Here is a 15,140-nt window from a genome sequence, read left to right on the forward strand (position 1 = left end):
TTGCCTACAGGGTTATTGGATTGAAAAGGAAACAAAAATAGCTAATAACAGCTAAAAGTCAGGAAACTCTTGCCCCTCTCCTTCTTCTCACCACTGAATCTTTATTGTCGCAGGTGGAAGAGCACAACGGCCACATTTTTAAGGCGACCCAGTACAGCATCCCCACCTACTGTGAATATTGTTCCTCCTTGATCTGGATTATGGACAGGGCTTCTGTTTGTAAATGTAAGCACATTCTCTTTGCCCTTTTTTCACATGCGTGTTTCACAGTGATGAGTTTTTTGCATTTTAAAAAGTGTTCACTGCTGGTTCCTGCAACCCCACTCTCAGGTAAGTTGCGTTTTTTCACATTCAAAGAGGTTTTGGGACAGTTCTTAAGCATTTCTGAAGTCAATTAGTCAGTCCTTCCAGACCTCACGGTAGGGTTAGTTTTGTGGGGGGGAGCTTTGCATTACATATCTTATCCTGTATGGTCGTTTCATATGGTCCAACCAAATTCAAGTGTCACGGTAAGAAGGATGATCAAGAGAATCAGGTTTGGTGAATGTCCCCTATGAGTTCAGCCCACAGCGTGCCCGTGGGCCTCATGACTGCAGCAAATTCACTTGGTTTTAGCCCATTTGACCTCCAGGCACATGTATTTTTGGAGAAATCATGAAAATGGAGGAGGAGTGATGGGAAAGGATGATCCATCGCTTGGGGTTTTTTTGGCATTTCCTTGATTAGGTTGAAATATCGACCCTGAGGCCAATACCCACTGCAGGAAGAATACAAATTAGGTACTATTTCCAACCTCTTTAAGGGTGCCCATGCTCAGGGTGACTCACGGATTATTTACCGAGTGGATCTATCAGGGTTTTCTTAATGTTTCAAGGACTTACAATTAAAGGCTTCATTTGTTTTTGTTTGAGTGGATCTAGTATAGACTTGGCCCCTGGAACTGCAAATTCAATGTGCTTTTGACCTGCTGGTCCTCAGAGGAGCTACTTAATTCATACTAATTCATATTTTGGCAGCGATCTGACTTTTTGGATTATTAAATACTGTTTTTCTTCCTTGCAGTATGTAAATATGCTTGTCACAAGAAGTGCTGTCTTAAAACCACAACCAAGTGCTCCAAAAAGGTAAATGTCTTTCATTCATTTTCTTTCATTAAATACCTTTCAGATGGCGATCTCAGAGTTGTATAAAAATATATTTGCAGGCACAGAACTTGATATAATGTTGGAAATCACCTGTCTTCAAACCAGGAGCATGGACTGGAGATCCCTGGAGGTCTCTCCAGCCAGCACTTGGGTGTTTGCTTATATTTTGAGAATAACACAGCAATTTAGCATTGTATATCTGCCCAGTCACACGTCAGAGGTTGCAGTGATGTTCCCTGCTTTGTCACCATGCTGAATAATAGAAAACTGCTTCATTTTATAGCTTTTAAGGACATGGAAATCTGGGGTCGTTCTTAAATGTGGGGTTATTCTTGGAAATACAAGCTCATGCTCACAACGTGGTCCCCAAACAGTGGAGGATGCTCAAGCACTCCCTGTCTTCTGACAAGGAAATAAATATGTTTACAGGGTTTAAGGACAGCAAATGAATACAGCAGGTTGCCCTGGCTAACAATGAATCATCAAGATTTGAATTTAAAAAAATAAATAGTTAATTTTTTGCTGTTTATACCCAAAAAATGATAATACAGCCAGGATAATAATGTGCATAAATCTTTATCAGCTCCCTGAGAGTCTTGGGGGAAGAGCAGCCTCTATAACCCTACAGCCTCCATAAAACTGCGTGATTACATTTTTCCCAAGAAATAATCTGAATATATGTGTTAAATATTTATTTTTGGTTTGATTTGGTATTTTTGCTGCGCTCTTTCACTCCCCAGCAGTATCTCTGCAAAAGTGAGAAACGCCTCGTACGAGTTTCTCCCCTCCAGATCTGGAAAGTTCCGTGAGATCTCTGATTATGTTTTATTAGAGATGCTCAGAGCCTTCTCATTTCTTGATGTTTCTCTGCACAAGGAGCTTTTCATACCCAAGGAAGCAAGTTCACTGTGTCTCCACAGACACTTTCCACGTGGGTGGTTGGAGTTCCTTCTCTAGAAAGACTCGGGCTTGTCCGTGCTCAGTAGTTTAACATTTTAGGGTTGTTTTCAGCGACAAGGAGCCACAAACCACCTATTATGCTTTGAGAAAAAGCTCTTTATTTTCCAGCAATGGTTGGTTTGGTAACTGGTAGCCTTGCCCCAGACTGGATCTTTTTCTCCAGGTTTATGGTGAACTTGAGCTCACCTCTCAGTGATAATAGAATAGTTTTCACCCATATTTGCGCCTCATCTTGGAGCTACTTGACTCTCTGTTTAAGTCACACACGGGTTTTGTGGCATCATGTTTTCTCCTGGGTTTAGCAGCCAGCTGGTTGAACAGCAGCTGATGAGTTTCAACTGGCAGCTGAGACCAGATGTTACTGGGGTGGGGTTTTTTTCCGTAGAGCATTACACAGCGTGGGCATCCTCCCCACATCTTCTCATAAGGTTGACAAGATGGATGAAAGGATGAGATTGAGTGGGAAAAACACAGATGCAGGAGCAGTTCATAGCTGGGACGCGGGTGGTGGTCACCACCACCTCGCTGGTGACAGTGTGTGCTGTCTCACGTTCCCTTTGCTGGGACTGGGTCTTTGTGGCCAGATTTTATTAGATCTTCTGACATTTTCCACCCAGAATCTCCTGTTCAGGAGGACTTCATTCACAAATATCAGATCTCCAGTGAGCGTTTGCAGGTGTCAAATGCATCTTTCCTGGCAGATGTAGATGAGTTTTCTTCATGCTCTTAGTTTGACATTGTGTTCGTTCACAGACATTTTGTGATTTCCTATGCTGCAAGTTTATCTAAGTACCCAAGACTCAGATTTCAGATTTATCTGTTCTGCTTCAGGCCATGGAATCATCCCTGGAGCCAGTGCCAGAGAGGCAGGAGCTGGAGAACCACCATGGAAATTCAGACTTTTATGACTTGAGGGCCTGTTTTAGCATTGCAAGTTGTACATTGCTGGATGTCCTCTCTTCCTGTATTAGACTGACCTGCAGGTCACCTGGATCGGCTGAAGAAGTTTGAATAGCAGTGAGATCCGATTGCTCCAGCAGGATTTTAAAACCTTTTTGTTTCTTTCTCACCACCAGTATGACCCCGAGCTCTCATCTCGGCAGTTCGGTGTGGAGCTCTCCCGGTTGACCAGCGGGGAACGAGCGGTGCCGGTGCTGGTGGAGAAGCTCATCAACTACATCGAAATGCATGGGCTGTACACAGAGGGCATTTACAGAAAATCAGGCTCCACCAACAAGATCAAGGAGCTGCGGCAAGGACTCGATACAGGTAAAACGACAGGGAAGGAAAGAGAAACACCACAGGGAGAAAAATCTCTGCAATGTCAAGGTTGGATGTGAGGAAGGTGGGATGCTTCATCAGGGCAAAGGAAAGGAGTGGTCCCGCCTTCCTTGACCACAAAAACACAAGTGATGCTTTCACATGTCCAACCAAAATCTGTTCTCAAGTCACTGTCTCATGTTTTTTGGGGTGTGATGCACAAAAAATGTCACTCTGGTTGAAGAAAAAGGCTGCCTTAGAAATCCTGGTCCCACCTGAGGTTACTTGCCCTGGAAAATGCAGATTTTAAGACGTGGAGCTGAAATCAGGTGATGGATTTCTTGACATGGAACGCAGTATGGTTTTGGGGTGGCACATGAACATTTTCTATCTTACAGTAGCTTATCCATGCCCTGGCTCTATTTACGGCTCCATATTGATCCTTGCCTCTCGTTTTCATTCTTTCTCCCCAATCTGCTGCCAAACACAGACATCGACAACGTGAATTTAGACGACTACAACATCCACGTCATTGCCAGCGTGTTCAAGCAATGGCTGCGAGATCTACCCAACCCTCTCATGACCTTCGAGCTCTACGAGGAGTTTCTGCGGGCGATGGGTGAGGAGCCTCCTTCACCATCTCATTCCACTGACAGACATGGCCACTTTTAGTGCCAAATTTTATTTAGTCTTTGGGCCCAAATCAGCTGGTTTTGCCAAATTAGATTTATATTTACCTGGTTTCAGAGTCTGATTTTTTTTTGCTCTAATGAGTTTTACTTAAGCAAAGCCACAGGCAGTTCTGTCTTGCCTTTAGTGGCAAGTGTTTGTATCACATTTCAGCAGATTTCAGCCCAAAAAGTTACCCAGAAAATCTGCCTTTTAAGTAGCAAAAGTAAGCAAGCATTAAGAAGGTATCATTTCAATTACAAGGAAGAAGTAGAAACTGCTCCTAAATGCTGGTGCTTTCTCTGCAGGCCTCCAGGAGAGGAAGGAGACAGTGCGGGGAGTGTATTCGGTCATCGACCAGCTTTCCCGCCCCCATCTCAGCACCTTGGAACGTCTCATCTTCCACCTGGTGAGGTACGTTGGGCCGAGGCAGCTTTGGGTGACATGGGGGATGCTCAGACGTCCTTTTATACCAAAGTAACCGAGACTGAAAGCAAAGGGAAGGGAAGAGCTTTCAGACCCATCACATCCCCCAGGAGGTGGCCCCAGCGCTGTTTCTCTAAGTGATGTTCATGTTGATGAGCGACCTCCACAGCGCTTTGGTTGCTCGTGGTGCCTGTGGGTCCATGGTACCTCTTGCCACTGCAGAGACAGGTTCTTTGAGGGGAAAAAGCTGGTTGTTTTCCTTGGGAACATCTGAGATGTCTTCAGGTTTGGTTTTCTCCATTGAGGGCAGAGCAAGATTGTTCTGTAGCCGCATCATCTCACTATGGCCAGCAGAAGAGGTGTGGTGGGGTTGCCTTCACCTCTCACTTCTCTCTTAATTCCTCTTTTTTTTTTTAGGATTGCCCTCCAAGAAGAGACCAATCGCATGTCAGCTAATGCCTTGGCCATCGTCTTTGCTCCCTGTATCCTCCGCTGCCCCGACACGACGGACCCGCTGCAGAGCGTTCAGGACATCAGTAAAACAACCACGTAAGAACGTGGTGCTGGGTGATCCAGCGCCATAATCATTGCTATTTCACCACTTACTAATGCTCATATGGCTCAAGAGTAGAAACCTTTAGCATGGGAGTGATAAATACGTATTAAACACGTCTCTGTGAAGATATTTAATATTCTCTCAATCCCCAAGAGGCTCTTGAATGGGGATGTTTAAGCAATGAAGGATCCACAAGAGCAGATCAGCTTGCGCTTGCAGGAAGAGGTGGAGCTTGTGCTCATGTCCTTTCAAAATTAATCCCATTTAAGGCAAGCAGATCTTTATTTTTGCTTTAATTTTGTCTTTTTTATTTGAGGAGGTGAGCTCATTTGGTCTGCAGCAATAATAATATTGCATACTTAGACTGCTTTAAGGTATTTGACATAATCAGAAGGATTTTAAAGAGAAAAAGTAAAGCGCTTGCCCAAATTCCATCTGCCTCATATTAAATAGGTTTAAAATATGTAATGGAGACAGTGATAATAATAGAAACTATCCAGGGAAGGGCTGGGCTTCTGAAAGAGGCGGGTTTACCTCCAGTAAGGGTATTAAAATTGTCAAAGACCAAAACATGCTTGGTGACCCGGCTGGTAGGAGCTGGTGGGATCCTTGGAGGTCTTGAATTTCTCTAGTCCAAGTTCTTTGATCCGTCCCAAGCCCATTATCACACTTTTAGGGGAATTTTTGCTACTCTTTGATTGCCAGCTGGAGATTTCCCCTCTGTCCTTTTCCATCAGGACAGATCTTCAGGTAAAACAGAGACAACCCAGATAAAATAATTTCCTCCTCCCACCTTGTATTCTTTTGGGTTTTTTTCCCCCATAGTTGCGTAGAATTAATCGTGATCGAGCAGATGAACAAATACAAGGCTCGTCTCAAGGACATCAACAGCCTGGAGTTTGCGGAGAACAAAGCCAAGAGCCGCCTCTCCTTGATCCGCAGATCGATGGTGAGAAGCCAAAACCATCTCCGTTCCCTCCTGTCCTCTCCTTGCCCCCAAAGCAACCCTCCCTGATCTTCTCCTGCTTATTCCAGCCTCCCAAACCCCTCGCAACCTCCCACACCATCTCCCCCAGGACAAGGACCCTCAGCCCTGTGGCGGCTCCTCGAGTCACACCATAGCACGAGGAGATGGGAACGGTCTGTGGAAACCTGGTCACTCCAGCTCAGACACTCCTGATCAATGTTTCCACCTTCATTTGAGCTTGTTTGGTCCTGGGTTGAGTCAAGCCTTTCATTGGCCAGCTCAACGTCACCCCATGGGAGACCCGGACCATCCTTTTTTGTGCTCAGGTGCATTATCTGAACCCAAAATGAGCTCCCCGAAGGTTCACCCTGCTCCTGTAGAGCCTTTTTGGGGGCCTCAAACCCATCTCATTGAGCTTCCATGCTTGCCGGGGGCCGGTGGGCTGCAGACACGCTGTGCTTGGCTTGTTGGGCTGCGGGAGAGGGACGGACTCGGCACAGCCTGGTCGTCCCCAGCTTGGGTGCCAAGCTGTGCTTCTCCAGGAACACATTGACTTTTTTGGGGATGAAATCCAAGCAGGGACTGCCCGAGGTCATGGTGCTGCAGAGCTGCCCTGCTCATCCCGGTTAAACAGAAATAAAACACAACACAAAAATGAACAAAATCAGTTTTTTTGGAGGGACGACGGCATGCGCACTCTAACCTTCTGCTTTCCTTTTCATCTCCTCTCTAATCCAGAAACCCGTACTAATTGCAGTTAGATTTATGAGCATAACCCGCAGTTCAATCCCGGTATGTATCCGCTGCAGCGCGCCCCGCGCCAGCCGCCGCGTCCCTCCGTTGTCTGTCACCGCCGCTCATTCCAGCCTCGTCCCACCGGCCATCGTCTGTGATTTGCCCGTCCCGTCCCTGGGCGGACGCTGTTTCTTGGGGCCACCATGACCCCCGCGGGTCCCCGGGGCGGCAGGAGTTCACAGCTCCTCAAAAAAACTGCTTTCCAACCCCTTTTTCCCTTACTACCCATTTTTTTTTTCTATTTTCTCTTCTTTTTCCATCCTGTGCTTCCCTCTTTTTTGCTTTGCTTGACTCATCCCTTCCCTTCCCACCCCAATTTTTGCCGTCAGGGTGTGTTTCAGCATCCAGCTATGCCATTGAGTTGCTTTTGCCGCGCTGCTGTGTTGCAGGGTGGTGATAAAACCACCAGCTCAGCTGCCTCGAGGACCACGAGGCATCCAAAGGTGTCCTCCAGCGCCTTGGAGGAGGAGCACCACCACCTCCTTGAATGCAAGGTCAAGACGTTCAAAGATTAAAGGAGTAAAAAGGAGCAAATTTCACTTTTAAAGGAAAAAGGGAGGCTCCATTCCCCTGCAAACAGCGTTTAAATAACCCTACGGGGAGAAAAGCTGCATTGCAAAGAGATTTTCAACTGCAAGGGAGATGCAGGTTCATCCTGGGTGACGGTCATCAGGAGGAGGTCACCAAGCGATGGGTTGGCATCTCCTAAGTCCTGGTCAGTTCAGGAGCTTGAATTTAGAAGATGAGGTGTGTCTGGTTATGTTAACACTTAGGATAAAAGTTTTTTAATGTCTATTCTATCCCTCATCCCCAAAAATCCATCTTTTTCTCCTACTGCGCGGAGCAGATCCATAGAGCTGCTCCTTGAAAGGATAAAGCAGCTGCAGATATAATATTCCTCCATGTGTACCACCCCCATTTGAGTCAGTTTTCGTCATTGCTTTTAGTATTTAAAAAATTAGATGGTTCTTCAGTGCTTTTCAGCACAGGGACAGCGGCATTAAACCTCCCCATTGAACCATGGTCACAAAAAATTCACGTTTACTGTCTCATAATGGACCATTGGACATGGTCTTGGTTTCTGGATCTCATGTACGTGAGATCAGAGCACAGCAATGGGATTAGGTGTGAGTGACCGTTTGCCGAGGTGCAGACCCTTGGAAATACCAAGGGTGGGTGAGGGAAGGATGCAAGATGCGATCTAACACTAAAACCTGTGCCCTGGAGTCAAAGCCCTGGTGATGCTCCCACCCAAAACCAACACGGCCACCAGGCGGGTCAAGCTTCCCATTGCACGGGCTGTGGGCTTTGCAGAAACCCATCCTGCCACCAGCCTAGCTTGCTTTGAAGTCCGAGTTGCACTTGGTCCATCAGCACCATCTTCACCACTTCCATCCTCACCACCTCCAATGTGTTGAGTCCTTCTGGTACCTCTCCCAGCCTGGGGTGAGATTTTGGAGGGTCCCGGGCGTGAGTGGTGGTGGCACACTGAGGACCGATGGCCAGGGCCATCTCTGCACCTTGGGAGAGCAGCGTTGTTGGCACCTGAGATGTCCCCAAAATCACCTTGGCTGGTGCTGGTGGTGACACCGTCGTCTATCTTCAGGGCAAAGGACGCGTGCGACGTGGCGCCTACCCCAGCCCGACGTCTCCTGTCGCCGTGCGCTTGCCCTCGGTGACGGACGTCCCCGAGGAGACCATGAGCAGCGAGGAAGCCATGGAGATGGAGGTGACAGAGCAGCAGCAAGCGGCCATGCAGCAAGAGGAGAAGGTGCTGACTGAGCAGATCGAGAGTCTGCAGAAGGAAAAGTGAGTCTGGGCATGGGTTCCAGCCATGTTCCCTACCTGTAGGTGACCTATGAATGTTGTTTGACATCGTATGGTTGACGTACTGCTCACGGGGTGAGCTGGACGACTCCTTTCCCCCATCATCTCTTGGTGTACGCTCATACCTTTCTTCTCCCCACTTTTTTGGTCCCATTGGGTCAATGGCTCTGGATTGGTTTTGGCAGGGAGGAGCTGACGTTCGAGATGCTGACGCTGGAGCCTCGCGCCTCTGACGACGAAACCCTCGAGTCCGAAGCTTCCATCGGCACCGCCGATAGCTCCGAAAATTTGAACTTTGATTCCGAAGGCGCCATCTCCGATCGTTCAGGTACATCCAGGTGTTTTGGGGTTTGTTGTAGAATGAGTTGGGTTGGAAGGGACCTTCAAAGATCATCTGGTCCAACTGTCCCACCATGGACAGGGACATCTTCCACTAGATCAGGTTGGTGGGAGTTTATTTTTCCTGCCCTGTCATGATGTACAGCCATTTAAATGGGTGTAAAGAGGAGGCTTGAGAGTTAAAACACGCAGACCTGGGGAGGTGGGTGGTAGCACCCCAGGTTTGGTGGGGCGGTGAGCACTCCTCCATCGTCCCCTAGTGATGCGAGATGCTGGCAACATCCTGGTCTCACATCATCTGTCCCTGGGGGGGCAAAGCTAATATGACGGGTTTGTCCTTCCCCCCACCCCAGAGAGAAATGTGGTCCTTCCCTCCCTGCGCCCCGCCAAGGTGGAGGGGCCGAGCCGCCTGCGGAGACACCCCCGGCTGCGGCCGGACCCAGCGGACGCAACAGACGCCTCCATCTCCTCCTCTTCCTCCTCCCAATCGTCCACCTCCTGCTTGCCCCACCTGCCCCGCAAGCGCTTCCAGATGTACTCCAAATCACCTTTCTACCGAGCGGGGGGGTCCGGTGAGCCCCCCGAAACCCGGGTGACCCCCGAGGGCTTCACAGGACCTCTGCGTCACCCCGAGGACCGGCCTCAGTTCACCACACGTGGGACCTTCAACCCAGAGAAAGGCAAACAGAAACTGAAGAGCGTCAAAACGTCCCCCCCAAAAACCAAAGAGCCCCCGGACGGGGGGACGGGAGGGGGACGCAAGAGAAACGCCGAGGCCGACTGCACCACCGCCCAACCCCTCGTCCTCCTGGGGAGCAACGAGTTCATGGTCTGAAGATGCTCCATCCTGGGGACGTGTCGCGCGTGGGAATGTCCTCCACGTTGGCGCCACCGGCAGCACCCGATGGCTTCTCGTTAGCACCAGGAGGAGGAATTATTAATTAAAAAGGCCGGTGGTGGACAGTTTTAATGGTGGCCTTAGTGGTTTTAGGGGGGTTCAGACCTTCGGGGGGGTTGGAGCGCCCTTGGGCCGAACGGAGCCTGAAAACCCAGCGGGAGCATCCCAAGCGTCGTGGCCCTCCACGCTGGAACCACCTCATCCACGCCAACGCCGAGCGCATGGAAACGCGTTAAAATCTGCCAAAAATCACCTTTTTCTTTTTTTTTTTTTAATTTTTTTAACGTGACTTAACCACCTTTCCTTGTTTTTTTTTGTTTTTTTTTTTTGGAGACCATCAGTATTAAAAAATAATAATAATAATAATAATCAAAGACTACTTGAAGCTATATTTGTTTATATGCCGAATACTGGAGTTTGGTGTAAATATATATATTTTAATTTTGTTTTGTTTTGTTTTGTTTTTAGTATTTTTGCCCAGACAGGACTTTTTTATTATTTTTTTCTTTTTTTTTTTAATTATTATTATTTTTTGACTGGGGAGGAGGGAAGCAATGGGCTGAGCCATCCTGGTGTCACCTCTGGTGTCACCGTCCATCACTTGCCGCTACCCCCTTGCTCTATACATCCAATTTGACTTTGAACAAGAAGCCCCTGGAGGTATAATTAGCACGATTTCAGAGCCATGCCCATGACAGAGCTAATTAGCAACGCTAACGACTCGCCTCTTAATCCCTCCCATGTCATCTTCGTCGCCCTCGGTGGCGCCCGGAGATGCTCCAGCTGCTGGAAAAACCTCTGGAAAGGCACAATTAGGAACCCTGGGGCGCTAATTAGATTAATCAAGGCTGGATCAGTCCTTGCAGCCGGGCTGCACATGGAGAGCAGCCATTGTCCTTTCCCTGAACGCTGCCAAAAAGAGGAGAAACACCGAAAAATTCCATTTTCCTGGGTATTTTGTGTTTTGCCGAGCAGCCCTTTGGTCCCCTCTCCCCTGCCCGAAGTGCCGTTTCTTTGAGGGATGGTTTATTTATTGGGGGTTTAATGGTTATTTTTATTTCATTTTGAATTTTAATTTGTTTTCAGTGGGGGAAGGCGATGGATGCCACAGGGAGAGCGGGAACAGCATCGATTTTAGAGCCTTTTCAGCTAAAAGCCCTGGAATTCCCCTCAAAATGACCAGCCGGGGGTCCCTGGGGCAGGAGGGAGCTCTGATTTCTGGCCTTGGCTGCACCTTCAAGTATATGTATATATGTATATTTCTTTTGAGATATATATATTTCTCTTATATATATGTAAATATAATATATATATAAAGGAAATATATGTATAAGAAAATATATTCTATATATAGAGAAAATATAAAAGAATATATATTCTGTATATAAAAATTGACATAAAAGAATACATATAAAGGATCTATTTCTTTATATAACTTCTATGTTTCTTTTATATAGATATATTAAAAAGAAATAGATATACTATATAATAAAGAATACATATGCTATAAATATGCATAAATATGTATATATATAATAGTAACTATATATACTATACTGTATACAGTACCTATATATATTATATGTAGTATGTATACTATACATAGTATATATATAGAGTACATATGTAGTATGTATACTATATATAGTATATATACTACATGTCGTATATTTAGTATATATATACTATATATATATATCCTTTATATATAGTATGTATTCTTTATATATAGTATGTATATACTATATATATTTTTTATATATAGTATATATTCTTTATATATAGTATATAGCCTTTCTATTTCACAGAATCCCAGAATGTGAGGGGTTGAAGGGCCCTGGAAAGCTCATCCAGTGCAATCCCCCCATGGAGCAGGAACACCCAGATGAGGTTACACAGGAAGGTGTCCAGGCGGGTTGCAATGTCTGCACAGAAGGAGACTCCACAACCTCCCTGGGCAGCCTGGGCCAGGCTCTGACACCCTCACCCCCAACAAGTTTCTTCTCAGATTTAAGTGGAACCTCCTGTGTTCCAGTTTGCACCCATTGCCCCTTGTCCTGTCACTGGTTGTCACCAGAAGAGCCTGGCTCCATCCTCCTGACACTCCCCCTTTCCATATTGATCCCCAGGAATGAGTCCCCCCTCAGTCTCCTCTTGTCCAGCTCCAGAGCCCCAGCTCCCTCAGCCTTTCCTCACACGGGAGATGCTCCACTCCCTGCAGCATCTTGGTGGCTGCGCTGGACTCTCTGCAGCAGTTCCCTGTCCTGCTGGAACTGAGGGGCCACAACTGGACACAAGATTCCAGGTGTGGTCTCCCCAGGGCAGAGCAGAGGGGCAGGAGAACCTCTCTGACCTACTGACCACCCCCTTCTGACCCACCCCAGGTCCCATTGGCTTCCTGGCCACAAGGGCCCAGTGCTGGCTCATGGTCACCCTGCTGTCCCCAGGACCCCCAGGTCCCTTTCCCCTACGCTGCTCTCTAATAGGTCATTCCCCAACTTACACTGGAACCTGGGGTTGTTCCTGCCCAGGTTCAAGACTCTACACTTGCCCTTGTTATATTGCATTAAATTTTTCCCCACCCATTTATGTATTTCTATATATAAATATGTGTTTATATTTATATATAGTGTATTTACATATATGTAAAGAAATATGAGAGAAATGTATATTATATATAAAGAACATATGTTTATATGTTTTTTTATATATATATAAAAATCGATATGAAGAAATAGATGTCCTTTATATATGGGGAGAATATATATAGAATATATATAGAAAACATGGTTCTTCATAGAAAAATAGATATGAAGAAATAGATATTAGATATATAGAATATATAGAAAAAATGATTTCTTTATATATATATTTTATATGTATAAAGAAAAGTATATAAAATAAATATATATATATATGTGTATAATCTGGGTGTCAGCGTAGGCATCTCCCACAGCTCCTTCCTGGCAAAGGGCTGGATTTTGGGGCAAAAAACGGGCTTTTCTGGAGTGGCATGAATGTACTTACTACTGGAAAGGAGAGGGGCCGCGTGCTGTTAATTATTCTTATTTTTAATGCATTTTTTTAAAGTAATTTATAAGTCTGCTGCGTGTAAATTAAAAACAAAGTCTGTATTGTAAGAGGATATATTATCCTGTGTCATCCGCGCTAGGAATTGTTTAAAAAAGGACAAAAAAAGAAAAAAAAAGAGAAATAAAAGTGTAATTCTATAAAGACGACGAATTTCTGGTGCCCCGGGGCCACTGCTGCTTGTCCAGAGAATATAGAGATATATGAATATTTCTGTTCATATAACTTATTCTTAATTTATTTCTATTAATCTTATTTCTGTTAATCTATTTTTTCTATTAATCTATTTATATTAATCTTTTTTCTAGTAATCCTATTTCTATTCAGATAATTGATTTTCAGTTATTTTCTAATCAGATTATTCATATTTATTTCATTTCTCTTCAGATAATTTATCATCAATGTATTTGTTTTCAGATTATTTAATTCAGATTATTTCTGTTTGTTTCTTTTCTATATAGGTTCTTTTATTCCCCTGCTGTTCAGATTATTTCTTACATTTTATTGATACCCACATGATTTCTTGTTTATATTGAGAATATTTATATTCTGATTATTTAATTAATCTCATTTGCATACATCTTATTTATACTTACCTTTCTAATATTCAGATAAATGATTTTATTTCTTTAAATTCAGATTATTTACACTCAGGACAGGGACCTTGATTTGGCGACAGAGTCTGACTGCAAAAACCCTCTTTATTCCGTGTATAAAAGGGGAGCGGGATGGCAACAGGAGCCCCCGGGACACAGGGACGAGGGCCTGTCCCCACATGTCCCCTGGGGTCACAGAGCTGGAGTCACAGCCCAAGAGTGAGGGGCTGTGATTGCAGGATGAGGGGTGCACCCAGCCCCAGGATGGTGTCACCCCCGGCCGGTGTCACCCCGGGCTGGGGTCATACCCCCAGGATGGTGTCACCACCGGGATGGTGTCACCCCCTGGCACCAGTGGGTCCCCGTGGGTGCTGGTGCCACAGCAAGGGCGCCTTTCCTGGGTCCATGGGACAGCGGCAGCCATCAGGGGAGCCACCCTGGTGACGTGCTCCTGGTGCAGCTGCCACCTCTTCACAGACATCCTGCTGTCCCCAGCTGTCCCCATGTCCCAGCCACCAGCAGCATCCCATGGTCCTGGCCACCACCCTGGAGACGTGACCATGGGCACCTTCCCACCTCCCTGGGTGACACCCCAGAGTGGAGGTGACAGGGTGACAAGCCGGGTGACGAGGTGGAGGAGAGAGGTCAGTTCTTGAACATGTCACACAGCAGCTTCTCCATGGGGGTGTTGCCGATGGTCCGGCGGAAGAAGAGCAGCTCCACGCGCTCCGAGGAGATGAAGCGCAGCGCTGGGAGCAGCAGCAGCAGCTTCCCGAACCTGGGGGACAGAGCGGTGGCCGTGGGCGGGTGTCACCACCCCCGCTGTCACCTGTGGGGACGTGGGGACAATGGTACCTGACGGGTTGCCCGGGATAGTGCGACCGGTTGTGCTGGCCCAGCATCACCTGCGACTGGTCTTGCAGGTTCTCCACCTGCTCGGGGTCCTTCAGGCCACGGGTCTCTGCGGGGACAAGGGGGTGACAGGGCAGGGTGGGGATATGGGGACGGGCGGCGGTGGGTGCTGGTGGGTCCCCTCACCTGGTTTGAAGAGCACCACGGCCTTCATGCAGGCAAATTCAGTGGGGTCAACAGCCAAGGCCTTGAAGCGGCTGAGGGTCTCCTGCAGCGCGCGGACGTCCAGGGCGGCGGGCAGCAGCTTCCCCGGGGCCGGCTCGGGGACAGCCAGCAGGGGACAGCTCTCCAGGGGCATGGACCACTGGATGGCACACAGCAGGAACAGCTCGCTCCATGCTTCTTCCAGCAGGATCACCTGGGGACATGGGGGGAGCCCCAAAAACCCCCGTCACCCCTAAAGCCACCACGGTTGATTGGGCTGAAGAGCATCATCTGGAGTGGGGACCCCAAGACCCTGAAGATTGAGATGCTCCAGCTATCCACATCCCATTGATCGCCCACACTTTTTGGGGGTCCTCGTTGCCCCACAGGCTGGTCCCCAAGCCCACCTGGTCACGGAAGGGCAGGTTGGAGAAGACGGGCAGGTTTTTGGCCCATTTCACGGCCATGAAGAGGAGACGCGCAGAGGTCTCATAGACGTTTTCGGGGCTGGCCGCCGGGTAAGGTGCCACCTGGTATTCGCCAGCCGCCCGCTCCG

At 47.2% G+C, this 15,140-nt stretch overlaps 2 protein-coding genes across 7 annotated transcripts in view; one reads left to right on the top strand and one right to left on the bottom strand.

Moving 5' to 3' along the window:
- The window catches only part of MYO9A (myosin IXA), a 160,170-nt gene extending 148,991 nt beyond the window's left edge, over positions 1-11,179 (top strand). For all 6 annotated transcript variants that reach the window (XM_082061177.1, XM_082061178.1, XM_082061182.1 and 3 more), the window contains 10 exons: positions 114-225; positions 1,063-1,124; positions 3,182-3,374; positions 3,856-3,984; positions 4,343-4,448; positions 4,878-5,009; positions 5,842-5,965; positions 8,385-8,587; positions 8,791-8,933; positions 9,298-11,179. In XM_082061177.1, coding sequence (XP_081917303.1) covers positions 114-225; positions 1,063-1,124; positions 3,182-3,374; positions 3,856-3,984; positions 4,343-4,448; positions 4,878-5,009; positions 5,842-5,965; positions 8,385-8,587; positions 8,791-8,933; positions 9,298-9,779 — 1,686 coding nt within the window. In that variant the 3' untranslated portion in view covers positions 9,780-11,179. The remainder of the gene's footprint in view (positions 1-113; positions 226-1,062; positions 1,125-3,181; positions 3,375-3,855; positions 3,985-4,342; positions 4,449-4,877; positions 5,010-5,841; positions 5,966-8,384; positions 8,588-8,790; positions 8,934-9,297) is intronic.
- A 2,994-nt stretch (positions 11,180-14,173) lies between these two features.
- NR2E3 (nuclear receptor subfamily 2 group E member 3) overlaps positions 14,174-15,140 on the bottom strand; it is a gene marked incomplete at both ends in the record, with an annotated part of 1,543 nt that continues 576 nt past the window's right edge. Inside the window, 4 exons of the mRNA XM_082061107.1 lie at positions 14,174-14,306; positions 14,384-14,489; positions 14,567-14,798; positions 14,992-15,135. Of these exons, the coding sequence (XP_081917233.1) occupies positions 14,174-14,306; positions 14,384-14,489; positions 14,567-14,798; positions 14,992-15,135 (615 nt within the window). The remainder of the gene's footprint in view (positions 14,307-14,383; positions 14,490-14,566; positions 14,799-14,991; positions 15,136-15,140) is intronic.

This window comes from Streptopelia decaocto, assembly GCF_964273445.1.
Source record: "Streptopelia decaocto genome assembly, chromosome: 9".
Lineage (NCBI taxonomy): Eukaryota > Metazoa > Chordata > Aves > Columbiformes > Columbidae > Streptopelia > Streptopelia decaocto.